Source organism: Sus scrofa, chromosome 7 (assembly GCF_000003025.6).
Source record: "Sus scrofa isolate TJ Tabasco breed Duroc chromosome 7, Sscrofa11.1, whole genome shotgun sequence".
In the NCBI taxonomy this organism is placed as follows: Eukaryota; Metazoa; Chordata; class Mammalia; order Artiodactyla; family Suidae; genus Sus; species Sus scrofa.
This window is the reverse complement of record NC_010449.5, coordinates 103,872,113-103,897,215: the sequence shown is the minus strand read 5'-3', so window position 1 is coordinate 103,897,215 and position 25,103 is coordinate 103,872,113. Positions and strand designations below refer to the sequence as shown.

At 40.0% G+C, this 25,103-nt stretch overlaps 1 protein-coding gene and 1 long non-coding RNA gene across 4 annotated transcripts in view; one reads left to right on the top strand and one right to left on the bottom strand.

Annotated features, from left to right (window-relative positions):
• Positions 1-12,769, top strand: part of LOC110261639 — a 66,097-nt gene extending 53,328 nt beyond the window's left edge. Inside the window, exon 3 of the long non-coding RNA XR_002346022.1 lies at positions 10,057-12,769. This is a non-coding gene — a long non-coding RNA (uncharacterized LOC110261639). The remainder of the gene's footprint in view (positions 1-10,056) is intronic.
• Positions 1-25,103, bottom strand: part of TSHR (thyroid stimulating hormone receptor) — a 157,518-nt gene that overhangs the window by 28,562 nt on the left and 103,853 nt on the right. For all 3 annotated transcript variants that reach the window (XM_021098307.1, XM_021098308.1, NM_214297.1), the window contains 4 exon segments: positions 24,393-24,467; positions 22,733-22,810; positions 19,176-19,244; positions 7,478-7,555 (listed from right to left, as the gene is read on the bottom strand). In XM_021098307.1, the coding sequence (XP_020953966.1) occupies positions 7,478-7,555; positions 19,176-19,244; positions 22,733-22,810; positions 24,393-24,467 (300 nt within the window).

Genomic DNA, 25,103 nt, shown 5'->3' with positions numbered 1-25,103 from the left:
TGGCTCAGACTTCCAATAACATGTTGAACATAAGTAGAAAGAGTAGGCATCTTCATTCTAGTCTTTTTTCTAATTTTAGAGGGGGTGTTTTCTCCTTTCCATCACTGAGTATGATAATGGCTAAGGTTTTTCAAATATAGGCTTTATTATGTGGAGATATATTTCCTCTGTACCCACTTTGATGAGAGTTATTATCATAAATGTCTGTCAAATTTTATCAAACACTTTTCTTGTATCTACTGAGATGATCATATGATTTTTATTTTTCATTTCGTTAATGTGGTATATCACATTGAAGAAAGATATTGAATCATCTTTGCATCCATGGGATAAAATCTGATGGATTATGTTGTATGATCTTTTTGATATATTGTTAGATTAAGTTTCCTATATATTGTTGAGGATTTTTATATCTATGTTATAACAGTGATATTGGTCTATGACTTTCTTTTTTTGTGATATCTTTTTATGGTTTGGGTATCAGGGTAATGCTGGCCTCAGAATGGTTTGGAAGTGTTTCCTTCTCTTTAACTTTTTGGAAAAATTTGAGAAGGAAAGGTGTTAACTCTTCTTTAAATGTTTAGTGGAATTTACCTGTGAAGCTATCTGGTCCTGAACTTTTGTTTGTTGAATTTTTTTTTTTGACTATTGATTTAATTTCATTACCAGTAATCAGTCTGTTCGTATTTTCTATTTCTTCCAATTCAGTCTTGGGAGATTGTATATTATTTAGGAATTTATTCATTTCTTCTAGGCTGTGTAATTTATTGGTGAATATTTGGGATAATCTCATATTGTATTTCTGTGGCGTTATAACCTTTCATTTATTTTTTGTTTTGTTTATTTGGGTCCTCTCTCTTTTTTCCTTGATGAGTCTGGCTAAAGATCTATCGATTTTGCTTATCTTTTCAAAGAACCAGCTCTTAATTTTATTGATCTTTTCTACCGTCTTTTTTTCCCAGTCTCTAATTTATTTCTGCTTTATGATTTCATCCCTTTTACTAACTTTGGGTTTTGTTTATTCCTCTTTTTCTAGTTCCTTTAGGTATAAGTTTAGATTTTTTTTTTTTTGTCTTGTTGTTGTTGTTGTTGTTGTTGCTATTTCTTGGGCCGCTCCCGCGGCATATGGAGGTTCCCAGGCTAGGGGTCCAATCGGAGCTGTAGCCACCGGCCTACGCCAGAGCCACAGCAACGAGGGATCTGAGCCGCGTCTGCAACCTACACCACAGCTCACGGCAACGCCGGATCGTTAACCCACTGAGCAAGGGCAGGGACCGAACCCGCAACCTCATGGTTCCTAGTCCGATTCGTTAACCACTGCGCCACGACGGGAACTCCAAGTTTAGATTTTTTTAAGTGAGATGTTTCTTATATCCGAAGGCAGGCCTATATCATTATAAACTTCCCTCTTAGAAAGGCTTTTGCTCATAGTTTTAGGAACATTGTATTTTCATTTTCATTTGTATCAAGGTATCTTTTGATTTCCTCTTTGATTCTTCAGTGACTCATTGGTTGTGTAGTAGCGTATTGTTTAGCCTTCATGTGTTTGTGCTTCTTCCATGTTTTTCGTATAGTTAATTTCTAGTCTCATACCATTGTGGTTCAAAAAGATGCTTGATATGATTTCAATCTTCTTAAAGGTACTGACTTTTTTTTGGCCTAGCACATGATCTACTCTGGAGGATGTTCCATTCCACGTGCACTGCTGTTTCTGGATGAAATTACGTGTCTATAAGTTAAGTCTGCTTGGGCTTTAACAGCTTCCTTGCTACTCCTCAAATAGCCAGATATGTTTTCACCCAGGGGTCTTCGCACTTGTCTGGAATGACTGTCCTTCATATAATCACATGACTTGCTCCTTTATGACCTTCACATCTTTTACCAGTTGTCACCTTCTCAAGGAGGCTTTCCCTGGCAACCCTTCACAATAATGACCTTGACCTCCTGAGAGCTCAGAATGAAGAGTGCTGGGCTTACTGAGTGCTCAGTAAATGTTTATTGTACATTTTCAAAAGTTGGTTAGGAAGAGTGTCATCAAACTGATGGGAATGGGTAGGAATGAGAAGGAGAAGAGGAAAGAATTCCAGGCAGGTGAGATGACTAAATAAGAGCTAAGGTCTAAAACCTGAGATTTAGAACTTGTTCATATTCTCATGATATGTGAGAACAAATGATTTAACCAGAGGAGAGAATATAGAGAGAAAGATAACAGAGCTCAGGACTGAACCCCACTGAAACACGAGGGCAGTAAGTTCTAGTGAAAGAAATTGGGAGGGAGTGATCAGAGAGGTTAGGAAAGATAAGAATAATGACATTGTTAAGAGTCAGGAAGAAGTGAAGTTAATGATAATGTTTACCACTTGTTAAGCATAAACAAAATATATTATTATTTAGATTTTTTTTTTTTTTACATAAGCTTTCAGTTACTCTGTTTCGACAAATAAGAAAACTTGAGACTTGGGTCTCACAATTAGTTAGTGATGGAGCCAGGAATCAAATTCAGGTCTAGCTTGTAATCTAGTTCACTTTTCACAACTTGGCATACCTCTAGGAAGCAGAAATGGCATTTTCAAGCAGTTGTCCATCTGCTCTTAACTTCAGTAGAGTCTTGTAAAAATATCTTACCAAAATTATCAAAACAACTTTTAAGCAGCCAATCAAACAGGTAGTTTAATTGATCACTTCCAAAGAAATAGAAATGGGGAGACGGGATTAAGAAGGTGGAATAGAAGGACTGGAGCTCACCTTCTCTCATAAAAACAACAAAATTACAACCAAATTCTGAACAACCTTCAACCAAATGGATGTGAAACTTTCAAAAAGATATCCTACTCCAAAAGACAAAGAGGAGGCCACATCAAGAGGTAGGGGAGTGATTATGTGATATAAGCAACCCCATACCTCCCAGGTGGGAAGCCCAAAGACTGGAAAATAACTGTATCACAAAGACTCACCTACAGGAGTGAGAGTTCTGAGCCCCAAGTCAAGTCTCCATGCCTGGACATCTGGCACTGGAAGAAAGAGCCCCTGGAGCATCAGGCATTGAAGGCCAGTGGGGCCTGTGCACAGGAGCTCCACGGGACTGAGGGAAACAGAGACCCCATTCTTGAAAAGCGCACACGGGCTTTCATGTGCACTGGGTCCCAGGGCAAAGCAGAGACTCCATAGGAATCTGGGTCAGACCTGACTGCAGTTCTTGGTGGATCTCCTGAAAAAACAGGGGGTGAATGTGGCTTGTTGTGGGAGAAGGACATTGGAGGCAGAGCTCTTAGGAATATGTATCTATGTGTGTTTCTCTGGAGGTGGCCATTTTGGGAAAATCTGGTCCCACCCATTAGTAAACAGGCTGCCTAAAGACCCCACAGGCACACAGCTCCCTCTAATCTCACCCAAAGACAAAGCTCCACTCACCAGAGGGGTAGGAATCAGCCCCACCTACCAGTGGGCAGGCACCAGTCCCTCCCATCAGGGAGCCTACAGCAAGCCCCCATATCAGCTTCAGCCACAAGGGGGGCAGACACCAGAAGTAAGAGAGGCTACAACTCCATTGTCTGCAAAAGGGAGACCACATCAAAAACCTATAAAAATGAAAATGCAGAGAACTATAACTCAGATAAGGGAGCAAGGAGAACCCCCAGAAAAACAGCTAAGTGATCTGGAGATTATCAACCTCCAGGAAAAAAAACTTTAGACTGATGATGCTGAAGATGATGCAAGACATTGGAAATAAACTGGAGGCAAAGACTGATAATTTACAGGAAACATTGAGCAAAGAAATACAAGATTTAAAACTTAAGCAAGCAGAGATGCAAAATACAATAACTGAAACAAAAATTCAATAGAAGCAACTAATAATGGAATACAGGAGGCAGAAGAACGAATAAGCGAGGTGGAGGACAGACTAGTGGAAATCACTGATGCGGAACAAAAAAGAAAAAAGATTGAAAAGAAATTAAGAGAGTCTCAGAGAACTCTGGGACGTTAAACACACCAACATCCATATTATAGGGGTGCCAGAAGGCGAAGAGAGAGAGAAAGGGACAGCAAAAATGTTCTAGGAGATAATAGCCAAAAACTTCCCTAATAGTAGAAGAAATGGACACTCTTCCATAAGGAAACATACTAAAAAATCTTTAAAATGTGACTGCCATTTAAATGTCATAGCATTTATGGAAGTATAATTAAAATCATTTTTTTAGATTGTCATAACTTTGCAAACATTTTTAAGCTAATACTGTGTTTCAGGCATTGTAATACGAACTAGAACTGTAGAAATGAAATAGACATAGCCCCTGCCCTTTGGGAGCTCCTGGAAAGACAGGTAGAAACATGTTGTCAGTGCCATGAGATGCATGCATATAGGTAGTGGCATACAGGGGAAGAAATGGTCATCCTTCCCCAAGGAAAGGGAGGGCCAAGAATGATTTCAGAGAATGTCCAGATGGTAGTAGGTGCTTATCAGACAAGATGAGATTGTGGTCGGGTTTTCAAAGCAGTAGGAAGGGCAAGAGTTTAGCATAGCCATATAAATAGGTTGGAACATTAGGGGAGCTAAAAGTTTCAGTATGGATGGATGATTCCTCGGGAGTATGCAGTGATGTGAGGAATAAAGCTGAAGTTTATAGCAGGACTTTGAATGCCACATCAAGGTCTTTATTCTGAGGGGAATGGGAGACCAGTACTGGGTTTTAAGGTCCTATATGCGTTTGAACATAAGGAGATTTGAGGAGGGTGGAACTGAGAGGATCAAAGACAGAAGGTAAGGGGGGATTTGGAGACTCTTGTCATTTAGACCAGTGCCACTCAGAGTGTGGTGTCCATTGGCTATTTCTGATTAATCCCTGACAAATTAAGAAGCTTGTACTAGAATGTAAGCAACTAATTCACTAAGCACACAGTCTAGTTTAGGCAACTTTGCTCTCATGGGAAAGGAAGCTGTGCTTTGAGGTACATTTTGGAGCCGGCCACGCACCTTCTAGTAGACCTACACTTTGAGTATTTCTGGTCTACACTACTGGTCCTCAAATTCTTTCAATGTCATGTATTTACGAGAAAAAAAGCTTGAATATGTACTTTAATGTATAGTTATAAGCTCTATACACATTACTGTAATACCATGTTATATACATTATAAAACACAGGAAACATACATTTAAAAGAATGAAAGACAAATAAGTAGTATTTTTTTAAAAAAATTTTCACCAAAATGAAATCGGTGTTATTAAATATATACTAAATATGAAAATTATTTAACCCTTTCTGATACAGCTGTGCAGAGGTCTGCTTCTGGGTCATTTTATTTTGATTTTGGTTTAAATGGCTGTCAATTGAAAAAGTTACCTCACAAAGACAGATGGTTCCAAATGGGATAGGGCAGACTTGGCTACACTTATTAAATTAAGATTCTTATCTTTCAATCCAATTCTGTAATCAAATGTATATTTTTATTGAAATCCTTATTCTGAGATATCAACCAGTTGTTTTTTGCAAACTAATCTGAGTTTCATTTTCATATTTTATACACATGGTTTTAAACCAATTGCAACTCTTAATTGGAAAGATTTCAAAACAGGTTAAAATTCAATTTCTGATTTTAACAAAATAGAATTTTTATAAGTGACATTCACTATTTTCATCAGGAAAATTACATCACATGGAAATGTTTCCAAATACCTGTTCCTGAAGGCTCTTTCCAAAGCACACATTTCTTTAGAAAAATCAACAACTGTCCTCATTCATTGGTGAAATATCACCTTTCTCTTGAAGGAACAGTTAAAGCTGTCTTTAAAAAATATCTTCCAGGTTAAAAAAAAAATCACAGAAAAGGTCAACATATTTTTTTCACTTGTCTTTTGTAAAAAGAAAAATGAACAATGCTTTTAAGTACTTTGCCATGAGTTAACAATATATTCCCATATGGTACAATGGATTTTCAAGTCACTCTGCCCTCTTATAGGGAACCCGTGTGTTAAGATAAGGCCATTAACCCACTTACTTGGGTGCATTCCATCTAAAAGTGAAGTGAAACTGTTAAAAGTGAGGATGGTAAGTCTTTGAGACAGTAGATTATCCACTGTTCTCTTTGGATGCATCCATTCTCTACCTAACACCTGAGGGACAGTGATGACCTATATGTAAAATATTAGTAAAACTTCATTTATCCTTATTTTTTTTTTATTTTTTTAGGGCCACACCTGCAGCATATGGAAGTTCCCAGGCTAGGGGTCGAATTAGAGCTGCAGTTGCCGGCCTAAGCCACAGCCATAGCAATGTGGGGTCCGAGCCATGCCAGCAACCTACACGACACAGCTCAAGGCAATGCCAGGTCCTTAACCCACTGAGTGAGGCCAGGGATCAAACGTGTATCCTCATGGATACTAACTTGTCTGGTTCTTAACCTGCTGAGCCACAATGGCAACTCCAATTTATCCTTATTTTTAAATGGAACTGCTTTGTATAGATGGAACCTCTACTATTTCTGTTTGCCTCTGACGGATTGTTGTGTGCTTCTCCTGGGGAGCTGTGTTCCACATTGACAAGGACTTGACTAGATGCTCAAGAAAGAAATTATAAACTAAGGCAAAACCAAGGGGATGGAGAAGATGGCACCAATAAAGAGGCTTGAGGGAGACAGAATCAATAGCACTTGATCGTTAGATGTGGAGGTATAAATCAGAGGAAATGGGAGTTCCCGTCGTGGCGCAGTGGTTAACGAATCCGACTAGGAACCATGAGGTTGCGGGTTCAGTCCCTGCCCTTGCTCAGTGGGTTAAGGATCCGGCGTTGCCGTGAGCTGTGGTGTAGGTTGCAGACGCGGCTCGGATCCCGCGTTGCTGTGGCTCTGGCGTAGGCCGGTGGCTACAGCTCCGATTGGACCCCTAGCCTGGGAACCTCCATATGCCGCAGGAGCGGCCCAAGAAATAGCAACAACAGCAACAACAAAAAGACAAAAGACAAAAAATAAAAAATAAATAAATAAATAAAAATAAATCAGAGGAAATGCACAAATAACTATTCTTTCCACCCTAATTTAAAATATGTTTACATCCCCTCTTTTCCAGTGATTGTAAGTTTTCTCAGATATGAATCCAACTATTCACACTCCTCCTTTTGTGTGTCAGGCATTGTGCAATGCATACTCATTTTTCAGCAGAGACTAGAATGCACCTATTTGTAGACCTCATGCCTCAGAATTTTGCATATACCAGTTGCCAAAAAATGTCTTTTTTTCACAATAGGTCCTTCATGAATGTCCATACCAAGGTGACTGTCTGGTCAGGCATTTCTGAGTCTCAAAGTACAAGGACTTTCTTCTAAGCAGTAGCCTATACAGCTGGATGGAAAAGTACCAGCAGAAGCCTTTATCTAAGACAACAACATTCCCCACCCATAAACATCATCAGCTGTTCTTCTTAATGCCCCCTGCTTCCAAGAAAAGGGACAAAGGGACAAATATTCTTTTGTATGCCTTACTCACAGCAAGGTTGGTCCACTGAAAACTCCTCCAAATGCATCTTTGTCAATAACTGTCAGGTATTTATTCTTGTTCAGGTAACTAGAAAGAGAGAGGTTGAGAGAGAGAATTGATTAGGTGAGGGTAAGCAAATTAATATAAATACCAAAATAAAATGGGAGCATGATATCCCTAGCTATTAACTGTTTTTTAAGAATTTGGAAAACATATAACCTTCTGGCTTAAGCACTCAAAAGATTCTAGGTTTCAGCTGTGCAATGTTTATACACATTAATTATGGCAGAAGTCTTTGAAAATTTGAATGTTTATGATTTAGTTTGCATATCTAGATTTTATAAAAGTTGCTTACCTGGCCAATGGCACTGAATTTTTCAATCATCTTCAATACCAACTAAATTAAATTTTGTGTCTCAACACTGATCAATATTTCCACTTACTTTTAATGACTGGGCTTCAATCAGGTATTCAATAAGGGTAGTGAAGGTGGGTAGTGGTGATGGGGACTGTCAGAGATTCAAATCTTTTATTTGGGGCATGGTTGCCAGATTTAGCAAGTTTAAATATGCGAGATGCTGAGATTAAGCAATAAATAATTTTTTAGTATAAGTATTTCCCAAGTAATTTTTTTTTTTTTTGGTCTTTTTGCCTTTTCTAGGGCCGCTCCCCGGCATATGGAGGTTCCCAGGCTAGGGGTCTAATTGTAGCTGTAGCCGCCAGCCTGCACCAGAGCAACAATGCAGGATCTGAGCCTCATCTGCGACCTATACCACAGCTCACGGCAATGCCAGATCCTTAACCCACTGGGCAAGGCCAGGGATCAAACCTGCAACCTCATTGTTCCTAGTTGGATTTGTTAACCACTGAGCCACGACAGGAACTCCCCAAGTAACTTTTTGAAACATTCTTATACTAAAAAAGTAATTTGTTGTTTATCTGAAATTCAAATTTAATTGGATGGCCTGCATTTTCTCTGGCTATCTTATTTTGTTGGGGGCAGGTTATACAGATAAGATTATAGAGTATACCTTTCATGGAAGGGACTTACTGGGCACACTGATCTTTCCATTTTGAGAACACATTGGGCATGTGAGGATAAAATAGTTTTGAAGTGATTTAAGTGACAAAGTGATTCTAAAACATAACAGTATCTCCAAATGGATGAAAGTTTCCAAGGATTCTGAAGGATAGGCTTTGTTCCCCTAACTTTTTTAGAAAAAAAAAAAAAGTTGTCTAAAAAGACACAAAGCATAATACATATAAATATATAATTACATCTGTAATTCTTATAAATGATCTCAATTTATAAATGTTTAGAATAATTCACCACATAGCCTAGTTGATTTAAGAGGGAGTGAGTCCATCTGGTGATGCAAAATGAATACAGCAGAGGCCATTAGGATATCTGCTTAGATACAGATATGCTTCCATCCTTCTATTTATGGTGATTGTTCTTTATGATGGAAAATTCTCAAGGATGATGGTTTATAAGAATAGTGTGAGATGAGGACTCTGGTTCAGAAAGTTTCCTTTTCCAGAGCCCTCAAGAGTAATCTCCTCCTGGTTAATTGGCTGTCCCCTTTCTAAATCAGAGTTAAGGAGAAGGAGGGTGGCTTTTTCTGTGGCTGAGCCATAGGGAGGTAGCCTCTGTCGCTCTTCAGAAGCAAAAGCAAAAACAGTGCTGCCGTGAGGTTCCTGCCTTCAGCTTCTCCTGGTCCAGCAGTGCTGTTCCTCTCCAGTCCTTTGTAGAGGATGGAACTTAGAATAAGAGAGGGTAGCCTCAGAGCCACAATTGGGTCTTCATTGGAGCAGTTGGAGGAAGATGGTTTTCCCAACCGCCAATGAAATCTCCCTCTTCTGGGCAAGATGAGGGATTAACCAAATGACAAGTACCATGACTCCATACAGTGCCATCTCATAAATCGGCATACATTTGGTGATCTTTTATATTTTTTCTCAAATCCAGGTTGAAAGAACTATCTTAATCTAAAGTAGCCACCACCAATTTTCCTCACTGCACTCTTTATTTCCTCTATGGCATTATCACAATCTGTGACTACCTTGTTTATTTACTGTTTACTTTTTCATTGTCTGTCTCCCCAGGCAGAATTTAAGCTGTCTCATTACTGTATCACCAGTGCCAACTTTAGTGCTTCCAAAGCTGTTTATCAAATAAGGAATAAATGAGTGGATAAAAATATCAAATGCACCTCTCCTGCAAAGTAATGAGGCAGGTTATGTTAAACTCTTAATTTAAGAAAAAAGTAATGGAGAATCAAAGATAGAAGACTCAACACAGGGTGTGGTGATCAATGACTTTTTCAATGGTAGCGACAAGCAACTGGTTTACAAACGCTACAAAGGTATGGTCTACATGTGACCTCGTCAGGCAGTGGCTGGATACCAAGCTTCCAAGGTATCGTTAAGTCTAAAATGGATTGGCGGGGGATGGTCATTTAATGTAGTCTATGTACAAAGACCAAAGTAAGATGCTCCAGCAGCCAGACTGTGCCTTCTGGATGAATGGCTACCATGTAAGACTCTCATTCACAAGCTTCATTGTTTTACTCTCCTTCAATCTGCAGTGTCTACGGAGTTCATGGCTAGAGCAGGCAAAAGCCACCGTGGAGAAACAACAGTGGGAGAAAAGATCTTGAACAGCAGGATTTTGTAAAAAGACAACTAACAGCATAAATGCCACACTGGCTCGAGGCTCTTTCTGTATTCTTTGGACCAGGCAACTTGAAGATAACATTCTATTCCCAGACTGCTGAAAATCAAATACGGACTGGTGAGCTCATCTCAGTTTTTCCTCTTCATATCTGACGGCCACAAGTAAAAATGGGCTTGCTGTAATCATTAGAAATTGTTGTAAAACTAAATAATTGCTTGTCCAATTCTGCAGTGTTTTCATCTGACATTCAATATGCCCCCAAGGATAAGGGGGCTGGTTGATAAGCGCAGCAATTTACCAGAAACACTGCAGAAGATTTTAAGCGGGGAAAGCCAGCCAGAGTCCAGGAGGGGAGAAGGAGGAAGAAGAGAGGGTGCGGCCAACTTGAACAGAGATGAACTGAGTCTTGGGGGAGGCTGTGTTCTCTAAAACCAACAGGGTTGTTTGGGCACTTCGTGTTTTAGAGATAATTAGATGCCTAAAAGTGAAACCATCACCCTGCCTTTAGCAGTTTGGAGCGCTGTCTTATTATCACATGTTATGATAATGCCATGAAGCTATAATCTCAGGTTCAGACGGCTGACCCTACCTCTCCATCTGAAGAGAAGGGGATGGGGTGGGGAAATGTGTCTATAGAAGCTTTAATATCTGAGAAGAATGTGCTTCTATCAGCCCCATTTATCATGTCATGTTTACTGGGGATGTCAGGTTAGTTAAACAGATTCCTTGGCCCTGATTTATACTGTTTCCTCTGGAATCCACATTCTATAAGCCTGCTTGGGTATATCAGTCACAAATCTTGGTAGGTTATATAGGTAAACTACTCCAGACAATGATTATTTTGTAGGGAGGATATGTGTGTGTGATCATCTAAATTATCTCTTGCAAGGATAAGATTAATGCAAATGAACTTAAAAGAGTAGAAAGTCTTAGAGTCTGAGGTGAAAGGAAAGACTTCTTGAAATGCAGGATTTCTAATACAAATACTGGGAAGGGCTTGTGAAAAAGGCCTGGTATCTCCTTTAAAAATAGTATAGACACGGCTACATTTGTGTGTTCAATGCCTTTTCACTCTTGGGAGTATTTTATGCCTCTTTGAGAACTTCTTGGAAGGAATGAAGTTCTTCCTAGAAAAGACACGTCAGGTTTTTCATATGGGAATTGGGGGGCTTCTTAACTGTGCTGTGTATCTCACAGTCAAGGAAGAACAGTGTGGTCAGAAAAACAAAGATGGTCAGGAATGAGCTGGGGACAAATACCTAATTGACAAATAGATATGGCTCACATCCTTGCGCATCGAACTGACACTTGGAATATAACAGCCGTTCAGTAAAAACATGCTGGATGAATAAGTGAAAGTCAAGTTGCTGGTAACTCCTAGCTCGGGCACCCTCTAGATGAGGACGTGTTAGAGGGAGAAGTATGGGACACTGTGGCAAGGAGAGTTGTGGTTGCTGCTGAGGTTTGCTCCCTGGGGAGTTTTGGAATACATTTCAGCTCCAAGATGGAATTTCAGCCTGCATTTCCATAATCCCTTTAGGGGAAACAGGCTGACACCTGTTTATGTTGTGAGAGTCCCATGGGAATACTTCACAGCAAACTGTGTTTCCCTCTCAGTATCAGTTACCTGGACAATTAAAGAGAACCCCTGCCCAGCCCTTATTGCTTTATGAAATCCTTCTGGTAGCAGAAATCAGGATACCTGTCTGTAAACAGTCACAGGTGAGAAAATGCTCAAGGTTTCAATAGACAGGTAAAAGCCAGCCTTGGAACATATCCTACAAGCTGTTCAAATACTTTCTCCATGAGAAATAACAGCCTCCTTAATCCCATAATCTTCTCTATCGCCATCTTTTCCCAGTGCTCCAAACTGCAGTGTTTTGCTTGTAATAAGATCATGTGTGATGCTAATTAGTACGTGAATTGTGTTGACTTCTCTGTTTATAATGATTAGTGTTTCAGTATGTTCTTAGCACATCAAAATGGCATTTTTTTCCCTGCCCAATTGTTTACTGTCAGAGAGTAGCTTGTCGCTAGAGTTTGACAGTGGAAAATACAATACAGAGTATTAGACATTCTGAAATAAGCAACATATCCCATGCCAGATTGTGTGGAGAGGGCAGAAAAGAGCTTCCAAAGAGTGAATGTGTGATTTAACTTGTGACTGAGAGCAGTTCAACTTCTGTTGAGCAAAGGATGCTTGTATTATTATTAATTTCACATCTGAGTGATGACAGTGTGCTTAGTTCCATATGAGATCACAGGACCATGTACTTTCACTCATCTGCCATAATTTTCATGAACTTTTAACTAATCACCCAACTGCTGCTGAGGCATCAGTGCTTGTTCTCAATGTGGAATGTGTCCAACTTGGCTGCAATCATGTTCTTCAGTTACACTAAAAAAATAGGTCTAAGTGAGGTCGAATCTGCTAATTTCAGTAAATTTACATGAGGCAGATGATGGGGAATCATTACTCTTTTGGAGAACCAATTGCTTAAATTAGAAGTTAAACTGTTTGAACAGGAGTTCCCACTGTGGTTCAATGAGTTAAAGACCCAACATAGTCTCCAAGAGGATGCAAGTTTGATCCCTGGCCTCGCTCAGTGGGTTAAGGATCTAGCATTGCTGCAAGCTGTGGCATAGGTGACCAATACAGCTTGGATCCAGTGTGGCCATGGCTGTGGCACAGGACTTGGCTGCAACTCTGATTTAATCCCTAGCCTGGTAACTTTCATGTGCCACAGGTGTGGCCGTAAAAAGAAAAAAAATATTTGAACATGTTTCTGGAGAATTTACCAAGTTGCTAACATGCCATATAGGATCTTTGAACACTATTAGGGTCATTATAGGATCCTGACGTGTTTATATTAGTTTTAAATCACAATTATTATTGAGAATATGTTAAAAATCACAAAGTTAATACTATTTCCTGATTACTATGGAAACCTGACCTCTGTTTTCTCCATTTACGGCTCAACTCTTATCTTCCAGGCCTCCTTGTCATGATTATCTTTATTTTTTCTTGGATTTACATGATACCTTTCACTGAAGTGCCTAAATCTAAGAAAAAATTAGTTTCCATCAACCAGGAATCAGAAACATAGGGTATAATGAATAGATGGAATATTGTTTTATAACAGGAGTAGACATTTAAGTTTAGATTCAAAGTAGTGATTGGAAAATAAAGATCTTTGTTTTATCTCATGATTGGATCTGAACATTCAAACCCTAAAATATTTTTATTCAGATACTTATCTTCATCCCATGCCTGCCATTTAACCTTTACCAGGATTTGGGAAAAACAGACTTCATATTCATCATACAATGGTCATCCTCACTGAATACCTACATCTAGACCAAAGGTCCACAAACTAACCATCAGGTTACATCCTGCCTGCCACCGGTTTTTGTAAATAAAGTTCATGGAAACACAGCCACACTCATTTGTTTTTATGAATTGTCCATGGCTGCTTTCACACTACAGTGGTGGAGGTGAGTAGCTGTGACTGAAATCACATGACCCACAAAGCCTAAAATACTTGTTAGCCTCCGGCCCTTCACAGAAAAAGTTTGCTGATCTCAGACCTCAACTCCTAAAAATCAAGAAACAAATGGTTCACTCAAATATTTCCTGCGTTTGTTTAACCATTCCAAATGTCACCTAAAAATCTCAAGAAAGTATGTGAAAATGGTGCCTTGATTTCTTTCCTATGTTTCAAGGGGTAGTTACAGTGATGAGAACAGACTATAATTCGGGGAATGAGTGAATTAAAATCCACTGTCTCTAAGGGAATAACTCTCTCCCATCAGCCAGGCTTCTCACAGAACCCATGTATGGTCTGAGGAGAAAGCTGTCAGGAAGGTAAAGATGGTCTCTGTACATGAGCCCTTCATAGGTTTAACTTTGCAAGACCACAATATGATCTGAAACTTTACTGGCTCTTAGATTTTTCCACAGCTTGCTTCTTGAATAAGCCTTGTTAAATTGACCTGCCTCCCAACAAGTTGCACTATCAAAAGATTCTTTTTGGAGTTCCCATTGTGGTTCAGCAGAAACGAATCTGACTAGCATCCATGAGGACGTAGGTTTGATCCCAGGCCTCACTCAGTGGGTTAAGGATCCGGTGTTGCCATGAGCTGTGGTATAGGTTGCAGACATGTCTTGGATCCTGTGTTGCTATGGCTGTTGTGTAGGCCAGAGGCTACAGCTCCGATTTGACCCCTAGCCTGGGAATCTCCAAATGTCATGGGCACAGCCCTAAAAAGACAAAAAAAAAAAAAAAATCTTCTGGAGTAGCTTTCCCCAAAAGTGTTCTCTGAAACACCAGTCCAGAGAAATGCTCCTGAGCTAAGAGCTCCCTAGGAAGCTCTTGCATACTCTATCCCCTTCTTAGATACTAGTTATTCAGATTATTCTCTCAAAAGACCCAGGAAGTCCACCTGTATACTTTAACTTTATAAGGTAATTAATAGCCCATTAATTTACCATGGACTATAGTTTGGGAAATGCATGTTCCCTCATCTCTTCTCTTACCCCAAAAGTTGGAGAGAAGTTGGGCTAGAAATTACTGTTCCATTGTTAGTTTTCCATTTTTTTCAATAGAAAATTCCTCTAAGTCCTTTGATATTCTGCAGCTAACTTAATGACCAAAACCATAAAATTATAGGCTACTAGACTTACTTACACTGATATCCACTTAGCACAGCAGCCTGATAACAGAAGATTCACTTCGGTAATCTTTTTAGTCTCTGTGGAATTCTCTAAACATGACCAAGAGGCCAATTATGAGCAGGCATGAGATGTTTTGAGGCAAAATAATGAACATACATGGCCAGACTTTAACCCCAATTCTTTGAATTTAATAACATTTGATCATGCCAGCCTTTTCATCAAGGTTCCCTTCAAACTCTGACCTCATTCGGGAGCTGGTTGAGTTGGTGACCTGGCTGTACTGGATCTCATTGACAAATGACACTGTGACTTGGCGGGACTGTTCTCTGAAACTTCTACTGGTTGTGCCTTGAGTCTTGAGTGACCTTTTTTCTCTCACATGTGTCTACTCTTCCCAGATGCAAGATATTTAAGCTTCTGTGTTTCATGTCTTTAATAGAATCTGTGTAGATATTCTCCTAGGCTGAGAAACTAGTAGCCAGAGGATCTCAGTGTCCAAGCCTTAGCAGTGACTGGTAAAGTCAGCAACAATGAATCCCAGCATGGCACAAGGAAAAGAGCCTTGAACCAGGGATCCAGGTCGTGGCTTTGGCTTGGCCACTAGATAGATCCATCAATTGTAAAAATCCATTTTTCTAAAGCCATTCTGGGTTCCATTCCCTTTATTTGTAAAATGTGATTATTGGACAAGAAGAGTGATAACCTACTCCACAGCTATAATTCTTGACATTTGCTTTACACTGGACTCACCTGGGGAGATATTGAACTCCCCATGCCCTGGCTAAACTCAGACCAATTAAACCAGAATTTCTGGTGGTAAAACCTAGGCATCAGTACTTCCAAAATGCTTCAGATGATTGGAGTTTTCAATCAATACTGAGAACCATGCTCCGTAGGCCTTAAAGTCTAAATTTTATATTCAAATCTCTGCCCTTAAAAATGATAACTGAGAGCCATTGAGGGTGAAACCTTCTAATGAGTAAATATGGAAGGATAAAGAAGCAAATGATTGAAAGCAAAAATCCTCATCTTGGGCATTAAAGTCATTTGCTTGTGGAATAAGAGAAGCTTTAGAAATGAATTACTGTATATCCAAACTTGGTTTCTAGGCTTTCTTCTCATCCGGAATTCTGGAAAGATAGTTTGGGTTCAAGCAAGAATCAGTGGGACACACTGAATTCAGGAGCCATGTTATCATCTCTGGTCTCCCTAGTTGAAGGTTTCTTTACTGTCCCTACCCAACCCTTGCTAACATGGTTCTCTTCCACCTTAATGCTAACATCTTGATGACCCTGAGGTCTAGAACAGTGTGACAGTCTTCTGAAATCTTTATACCCTAAGTATCACAAACCGTCTTATATTATTATTATTATTACTGTTATTATTATTATTATTTTGCTTTTTAGGGCCACACCTGCCACATATGGAGGCTCACAGGCTAGGGGTTGAGTAGAAGCTGCAGCTGCCAGCCTATACCACAGCTACAGTGATGTGGGATCTGAGCTGCATCTGCGACCTACACCACAGCTCATGGCAATGCTGGATCCTTAACCCACAGAGCAAGGCCAGGGATCGAACTTGCATCCTCATGGATACTAGTTGGATTCGTTTCCACTGTGCCACAATAGGAACTCCAAATTGTCTTAATTGTTTTGAGAAGTCTTAATTCCTCATTTCATGGAAAAGTTTCATAGAAGATTTGAACTGGGAAGATCATTTCCCCTAAGGTCGGCGGGTTTCTAGGAATAATTAAAGAGAAAAACATTTGGTTAGATTCATGTAATATTAAAATAGACTACTAATATGTATATATATACACACACATATTTATGCATTTTAGAGCTGCGCAAGGAAGTTCCCAGACTAAGGGTCCAATTGGAGCTACAGCTGCTGACTTACACCATAGCCACAGCCACAGCAACACGGGATCTGAGCCGTGTCTGTGACCTACACCACAGCTTACAGTAATGCTAGATCTCTGACCCACTGAGCAAGGCCAGGGATCTAACCCACATCCTCATGGATACTCTTCAGATTTGCTTCTGATGCGCCACCATGGGAACTCTCAATAATTTTTTTAAATGTGATAAATCAAGGGAAAATCCTGCTTACATCTCCAAGCAAGGATACTAAGTGTTCAGTTATTTACAATCTGAAATGCATATTTTGAATTGGGTACATTAGTATATTTCTAATATACCCTGACCCTTGATACTGCTGTCCTTAAGTTGACCCCACCAAAATGTATGTTTAGTGTGATGAGAGAGAACATTGGTCTTGTTCATATTGGTGTTGCTAATGAATAGCACAGTGCCAGGATCCTTGAAGGTGTTTGATAAATATGTTGAAAAATAAATGAAGGATTATGTGAGACTTGTATGATAAAGTTAACAGGGATATAGGGTCTCTCCAATACGGTAAATATATTTTATGTAAAGTATTCATGTTACTCAACTGAGTCTTTTCAGACTTCTTCTATAATTACATATTTTAAAAATGACTAATATCAACCCAAATGAGCCCCCAATTAGACAATCTAGAGAAAGGTACTCTGATCTTCACTTGATAAAGACGACTAGGAAATCCAAAAGCCTGGTAAAGAGTGAGACCCGACTTTAAATAGAACTTAGGAAGCCATGCCAAGGTATAATGACCTCAAAACTTATTAGTATTTATTCTTTAAAAATGGAATCATACCCACCAGTGACCCTAAAACCAGAATAAGCCACTTAATCCATGTGTGTGTGTGTTTTATAACCAGGGCCCCCACTTATGGTTGGGCAGATTGGTTTACCTTACCTGCTAAAGCGTGGTCAGTGGACCACGAGCAGTATCACCTGGGAGCTTGTTAAAAATGCAGAATCCTGGGGCTCACCCCAGATCTACTTAATCAGATTCTTCATTTTAACAGAGGGTTTATATGCTCAATAAAGTTTGAGAAGCACTGACAGATCTAGAACCATAGGCCTTCAGATTTTGCAGTGATTATTTCCAGAATATAAAACAACTATGTATAAAATATTTAAAGGAAAAATAATGGAATTATATGAGCAAACAATTTTTTAAAAAGCAAGAAGTTCTGCAGTTGAAAAGTACAATTATTTTAAAATATTCAATTAACTTTTATAAAATAAATGAAACACAAAAATCTACTGCTTGTTGCTTCACTCGACTCTTACTAATGGTGGTTTTTTGTTTTTTGTTTTTTCCTTCTCCTATGTGTGATTTTTGACTATGAGAACCTATTTCATGGATCTTAACATTGTAAAGATCTGGGAGCCTGCATTAAGGTTCTTTCCTCTGTAGAGGTTGGCAGTTATTTCTGCCAAGAGTCAGGAGGTGCTACTAGGGTGCTTCCACTCCAGGTCTTGTCCAGGTTCCCTGTCTAGGCTGGGAGTCTCAGATCCCTTTACAGAAGAGTTTACATCACTTCCTCGCCCTCTCGTTGACTGAAGTCTAGTCTCCTGGCACTACTGATGCTGGCAACTGCCCCTGAGAGAGCTGCACCCTTTGTAAGTACCCAGCACTTTGGTTTCAGCTACTTGTTTGTTAGCTTGTTTCATTTCCCTCTCTTGGAGCTATGACATAAAATGTAACTTCTAAAAAATGTAGCAGCTAGGTGTTTACTAGTAGTAGGAGTGCCCTAGGAATGATCTAGTCCACCATATTATGGAAAGTCAGCTCTACTAAAGCTATTTTTCATTTATTGCTTTTAATTTATATCACACACTAGTGTGGCTGAACCAGACCACCAGCTCTCAGCCACAAAGTATGCCCTGCCATAGATACTGGGGGCCATAGAGACCTGATAGAAAAGTATGACAAAAATAGAAACCCACATCAATGACTCTTTTTTGCCAATATCCTATTCTAGGCATTATTGATTTGCAGGGAAGGCAAAATTGGTTATGGATTTTCAGTGATTTCTGATTGAATCAACATAAATTCACATATTTCCTGAAAATGTGGAAGCAAAAACCTTGCTTTCCAAATAGCTTTGGACCTAAAGACACACCTTTACTTTAGTACATAGTAGGTGAATATTTACACAAACACACGCACACACACACACACGCACGCTTTCCTATAAGATAACTGAAGGTGACACCATTGTTCTTCATATTATCAAGGATAAACGCTTTGGGATTTAGAATTGGAATCAGTGTAAGTGTCCACTAACACTGGCTTTTGCCAAGTTTCTTAACATCATCCCCAAGTCTTGGTCGTACTAACTCTGGTGTTGAGGAATGCTCTGGTAGGATCTATCTCTAGCAGAATTCTGACCCACTGAATGGTCCTTCTTGGGGTGGGAGTGTAGGGGAGGATAGCAGTTTCCATGGCATCCTTTGACTTACACAGCATCCAGCTTTGTCCCATTGAAAGCATGTCCTTGGACTGAAGTAAAGCCATTGTTGTATAGTTTCCTATAATCAACAGAGATAAGAGAAATCAGTAACCTCTAAGAGGTGGTGCTGGCCCTTTTCTGGGGGTTGGGCTTCATTTCTTCAATGCCAGAAATGTGCACAAAGTTTCTCAGGTCCCACATAGGAGCCCCACAAGAAAACTTTATGGTATGTCTTGTTTGGGACATAGAAATATTTCCCCGTTTGAATCCCTATTCTCCAAACTTAGCTCCTAGAACTTTAAGCTGTTTCTCAGAAGCAGGTTCACTTTGAGGAACAAAGACTTGCCATCATTAAGAATTTTGATATATTCAGAAAACAGGGATTTTAGGTAATAGTTTACCCAATGTCAGTAATTGAGGAATATGTAGCCATTTCTCAGGATGAACACAGTAAAAGACATTATTTATCTGAATGCATGTTTTATATTTTTCTACTTAAAATGTTATTTCACATTTGTATTTTATCCATATTTTTATCCTCAGGACTTATCATAGATTAAATGCTTAATTAAATGGTTGAGGATTAAGTTAAATTGAGCTTCAAAAACAAATTGAAGAAAGCAGACAGACCATGGCCTTTTGTGGAAATTTTAATTTTTTAACTTGTTCCTGTGTTTGTGCAACTAACTAATCCATACAGTGATCCCAGGGGCTGGACTGAAGTGTTATTGCCTCTGTTTCCTAGTCAAGTTATTGAGATATTGGAGGTGATTGGCAAAGCCATATTGATACACAGCTGTTGGGAATCAGGATTTCTTCTCCTTCTTCTTCTTTTTTTCTTTTTTCTTTCTTTTTTTTTTTTTTTTTTTTTCTGGTATGGCCACTCCTGTGGCATGTGGAAGTTCCTGGGCCAGGGATAGAATCTGAGCTATAGCTGTGACCTACGCCACAGCTGGGGCAACACTGGATCCTTTAACCCACTGTGCCAGGCTGAGGATCAAAGCCACACCTCTGCAGCAACCCAAGCCGCAGCAGTTGGATTCTTAACCCACTGGACCACAGTGGGAACTCCAGGGAATCAGTATTTCTGACCTCAAAAGTAATTCTTCCCACCCACCAAGAGCACACATCCTTCCTGCTGGAAAAGGAGCTCTACCTTAGGAACTCTGGTTTACACAGGGAAGCATGGGGTTTCCTGGGGGCTATTGATATGAGATAAGAGCAGGCAGCCATGGCCACATTCTGGCACAGCTAGTGGTGATTGTGGGAGAACTCTGAAAACTACTGTAGTCTATCTGCTGTGAATTCTGGTAACACAGTATGAAGCACACAAGAGACCACAAATTTGGAATTAGACCTGGCTATATCACTTCACAGTAGGCAATCCTGAGAATTTCTCAACCTCTGTTATCCTGAGTTTCCTTGTCTATAAAAATATGATGAAATAATACCTAACCAAAAGGTTGCCGGGAGGATATTATAGCCATGTATTTAACACAGTGAGGTGTGGACACTTAGAAGATGACCATGTTAAAAGGAATAAATACCCTGAAAACCTGGATTTATCTTATGTAGTTATGGAAAACTGAGAGGTAATCTTTGTTGTTGTTTTTTTAAATTTTTTTCAATAATTATATAATTAGTTTAATTCCAGCTACTAAGGTGTCCTGGGCAAGGACTGAAGTGCATAGGGACACTGAACACAGAGGCTTAGAAAGCTCTAATAGGTAAGTTATTTTTTTCTTAATAGAGTTATTTAATGAAGATGTAAGAACTGTCCACTTTGGCATTTCTGTTTTCCCAAACTTTGTTGAGAGGCCTAGACAAGAAAAATGTTCTTTGTCAGAATTACATTTCAGAGATTAAATAAAACTTTTATGGGACAAGCAGGCCTCAAAAAGGGAAAATAGTGAAGGAAGAAAAACATAGTCAAGAAAGAGAGAACAAAGGCTTTCAAACTTTGACTGAAACTCCATTCTATGAGGAATATGGGTACAAATTTGCTGGTAGACACATATCCTTTTGTGTTTATAGTTTTTTGAGCACGAGTCTCAATGAAGCAAGGGCTTTTGAAAGAATGTAGAAATAATCATCTGAAAAGATAATGGACAACCCATGCCAACCCCCTCTAGATTTCAGGAAGGTTGAGGTTCTCTCATTCAGAGGTTTGTCAGATATCTACTGGGCCCCATGCTGGGTCTGAGACAAAGAGCAGCTTCCACTTGAGAGGGCTGCTTGAAATATGGGGTCCTTATTGGTCCAATGCCAAAAGATGGGGGTAACATTCTGTAAAGAAATTGAGACTGGAGGTTACGCACGCTGAGTGGGAAATGGCAGAATGGAAACCTTGACTGAAGAGGTAAATGGCCTTGAGGTTTGAAACTGAGTAGGTTAAGACCCAAGGTCTTGTCTGTATTGTCCAATGAAATGGTGGGGTCTCCCGTCTTTTCAGGAGAGCTCACCCTATGTTCTGAGAAGGATGAATTGAAAAGCTCCACTGAGGGTCGAGTCTCAGAGGTGGAGATAGATCCATAGGGTCAAGACTGAGAGATGGCTGGAAACAGCTCTTTCAAAGAGTTGTGTTCAGGCTTGGATCCATTTTGCTAGGGGATAATCCAGTCAGGTTTGTGTGTGAAGAAGAAGCCCTGGACTGCAGTGTGACCAGAGAAAGGGAGCTGGTGACATTCTAGGCAGAACACCCACCAGGCCTAAACTTGGGCAGTGATGCTGAAACTAGAGAGAAGGGATCCTTTGGATGTAGCCCCAGCTCTACTTTGCAGCGAATTCAATGAGACAGGGAATTCTTTGCCAGCTTGGAGAATTAACAATCTTTTATACCTCTATTAGGTCTCCTTCATGAGAACATTTTGTGAATTTTCCTGATAAAACAGTTCCTTTGAACAACTAAAGAGCAGAACCCATTCTAACTCTGAAAAATGATCTGGAGCAGAATTATGTTACTATGTTTTCTATTCAATATCCCTTCATAGGAGCTTAATGATAGTTTTAATGACACAGTTGAAGTATGAGTGCAGAGTATGAAAAGCCCTTAGTAGCATCATTTTCCAGCTCAGTGACTTTGGGACGGTCACTTAAATTTACTTTAACTCTTGGTTTTTCTTCTGTACAGGGGAATACTAGAATCTAGAATATTATAAGGCTTGTGGGCTACTAGCTCACTGCCTGTTTCGGTAAATAAAATTTTGTTGGAACATAACATAGCCATGTGCATTAGTTTATGTATCGTGTATGGCTGTTTTAACCTAGAATGGCAGAGTTGAGCAGTTATCACAAAGTCCATGTGGTCTGTAAAACCTGGATGACCCTTTACAAATAATATGTATGGACCATTTCTGCAAGGGAATACTCTTTGTCTCACTACATAAACCATTTTGTCATCTCAGGGTAGCACCATAAGGCACTGCTCTTATTTAACTATGTGAAACACTTGGTAGATCTTAGAGCACATACTCTATGGTAGTATGGTTCTTGGATGGCCTGTGAAAATATGACAATGGCCCAAATAAAACTTCCATTCTTGGTAGGAGTGGAAGTGGCAATACTCACAGTGTCAAGGTTTCGTTGCACAGGCCCTGAAAAGCATTCGCAGGGATTGATGTCATGTAAGGGTTGTCTGTAATTTCACTGCAACAGAGCAACAAAGACACTTGGTGAAAAAAAGGCTTTCCTTCAGGAACTCTGCTCTTGCTGAACATGTGCACTTGAATAAATAACCCGATGCAATTCAGTTTCATCTTATTTCTTTTTAAGTGTCACTGACTCTTAGCCTCTGGTGGCTCAGAGGTGAGGTGGTGAGAGCTCTCCTAGGTGAGCTTGCACTCCAAGCCCCAAATGTGCATTGAACAAGTTGGCTTTGAGTGTGAACTGAGGTTCCTGACCAGCCTCATCTGCAGGCAGAGCAGGTGGGTCTCAGAGACTTCTCATGAATCTCTGACAAATCCTTTGTCCAAGGCAACAAATTTTCTCAGTGAATTGAACCCCTAAAAAGGGTCTGTAGAATGGGACCAATGGATTTCATTTCATGAGTTTTATTAAAGTGTCCTCCACTTATAAAACACTGCCATGCAGATGCTCCTGAAAAACATTTCCGTGCTGCTGGAAGACAGCCTATATTTTGAAATGAGCAATTCTGCAGTAAAGAAGCATGGACTTTTTTTTCCAGCAAAATCTCAAGAGACTAGATCCTACCATTCTATGTTTTGCTGATTCTCTAGTACAAACTAAACCTGTAATTCTCTCTGCATATGTTCTTTCACTTCTGCACAACTAGTAAGACCCTTGACCATGGCATGGATTTTGGAAAAGAGCACATGGCCCCAGTAAGAAGTCACAGGACCCAGTTTGAGCACCACTCGAGACTGCTCCTTGGGACTCTGCTCAGACAAAACCCTTAGGTTTTCTATTCCTCGGTTTCCTTATTTGTAGAATGGAAACATTATAACTTGCTTTTATGCCTTGTAAGGTAGTTGTGAGGAGCAAACATGATAATGCATGGGGAAGTGTTTGAAAGCTATGTGAAAAATAAAGTGTTAACCTTATCATCAAATATCTTTCTATTCAATCACTCCCATCAACAAACATATATGCCATAGTTTCTCCCATTAAAAAAAAAAACTTTCCTCCATATTTGATATGCTTCAACCACTGAGACATTTTCTGCTCCTTTTTTTTCCACCTTATGGCTGCACCCATGACATATGGAAGTTCCTATGCCAGGGAATGAATCTAAGCTGCAGCTGTGGCAATGCTGGATCCTTTAACCCACTGCATTGGGGCTGGGGCTCAAACTTGCACCTCCACAGCGACCTGAGCCACTGCAGTTGGATTCTTAACACTCAATGCCACAGCAGGAACCCCCTCTATTCCTTTGTCAATAGTAAAACTTTCCAAAAGAGTTTGTTATGGTTGCTCTCTCTAATTCTCTCTTCTGGTTCTTTCTTGAGCCCACTCCACCCAGACTTCTCCACCCCGAGAGCGCCAATGGAACTGGTCTTTTCAAATTTGTCAATGCCCCACATTACTAAACCCAATGGCCTTTTCTCAGTCTTTGTCTTACTACATCCATTAGCACATTTGTCACAGCTGATCACTGCTTCCTCCTTGAAACAACTGCCTCACTTGGTTTCAACCAACCCCTATGGCTGCCCCCTAGTTCTTGTCGGTGATAAGTAGAACACTGCCAAATATTGAATGCGTGCACACTTACAGTATGAAGAATACATCAGTGGAATACACTTTGGTCAGGTCTGGGAATATTCTAAGTCCAGTGTTGAAAATGCCACTGAAGGACATGAGAAAGAAAAAAAAAAGTAACAGAAATAAGGTGAGAACATCAACACATAGAAAGTAGAATAATGTAGTAACTGAAAGTATGTGTTCTGAAGTCAGACTAGGGCCAAATCCTAACTCCTTCCTTAATTACCTGAGAGACCATGGCAAGTTCTAACCTTCAGATGAGATGATGTTCCCTCAAAGTATAAGAATCTAACCCAGGGGAGTTCCCGTCATGGCGCAGTGGTTAACGAATCCGACTAGGAACCATGAGGTTGCGGGTTCGATCCCTGCCCTTGCTCAGTGGGTTAACGATCCGGCGTTGCCGTGAGCTGTGGTGTAGATTGCAGACGCGGCTCGGGTCCTGCGTTGCTGTGGCTCTGGCGTAGGCTGGTGGCCACAGCTCCGATTAGACCCCTAGCCTGGGAACCTCCATATGCCGTGGGAGCGGCCAAAGAAATAGCAAAAAGACAAAAAAAAAAAAAAAAAAGAATCTAACCCAGTCCACCAATGTCAACACATCTTTTCTGTTTAGAAGAAACTGGAGATTGTTTGGGATTCTTTGTGTGTGTGAGATTTCCTTGTTTTAACTGGAGGACATTATGTGTCTATTAGAAAGAGAGGAGGGTAGAATAAGGGAAGGATG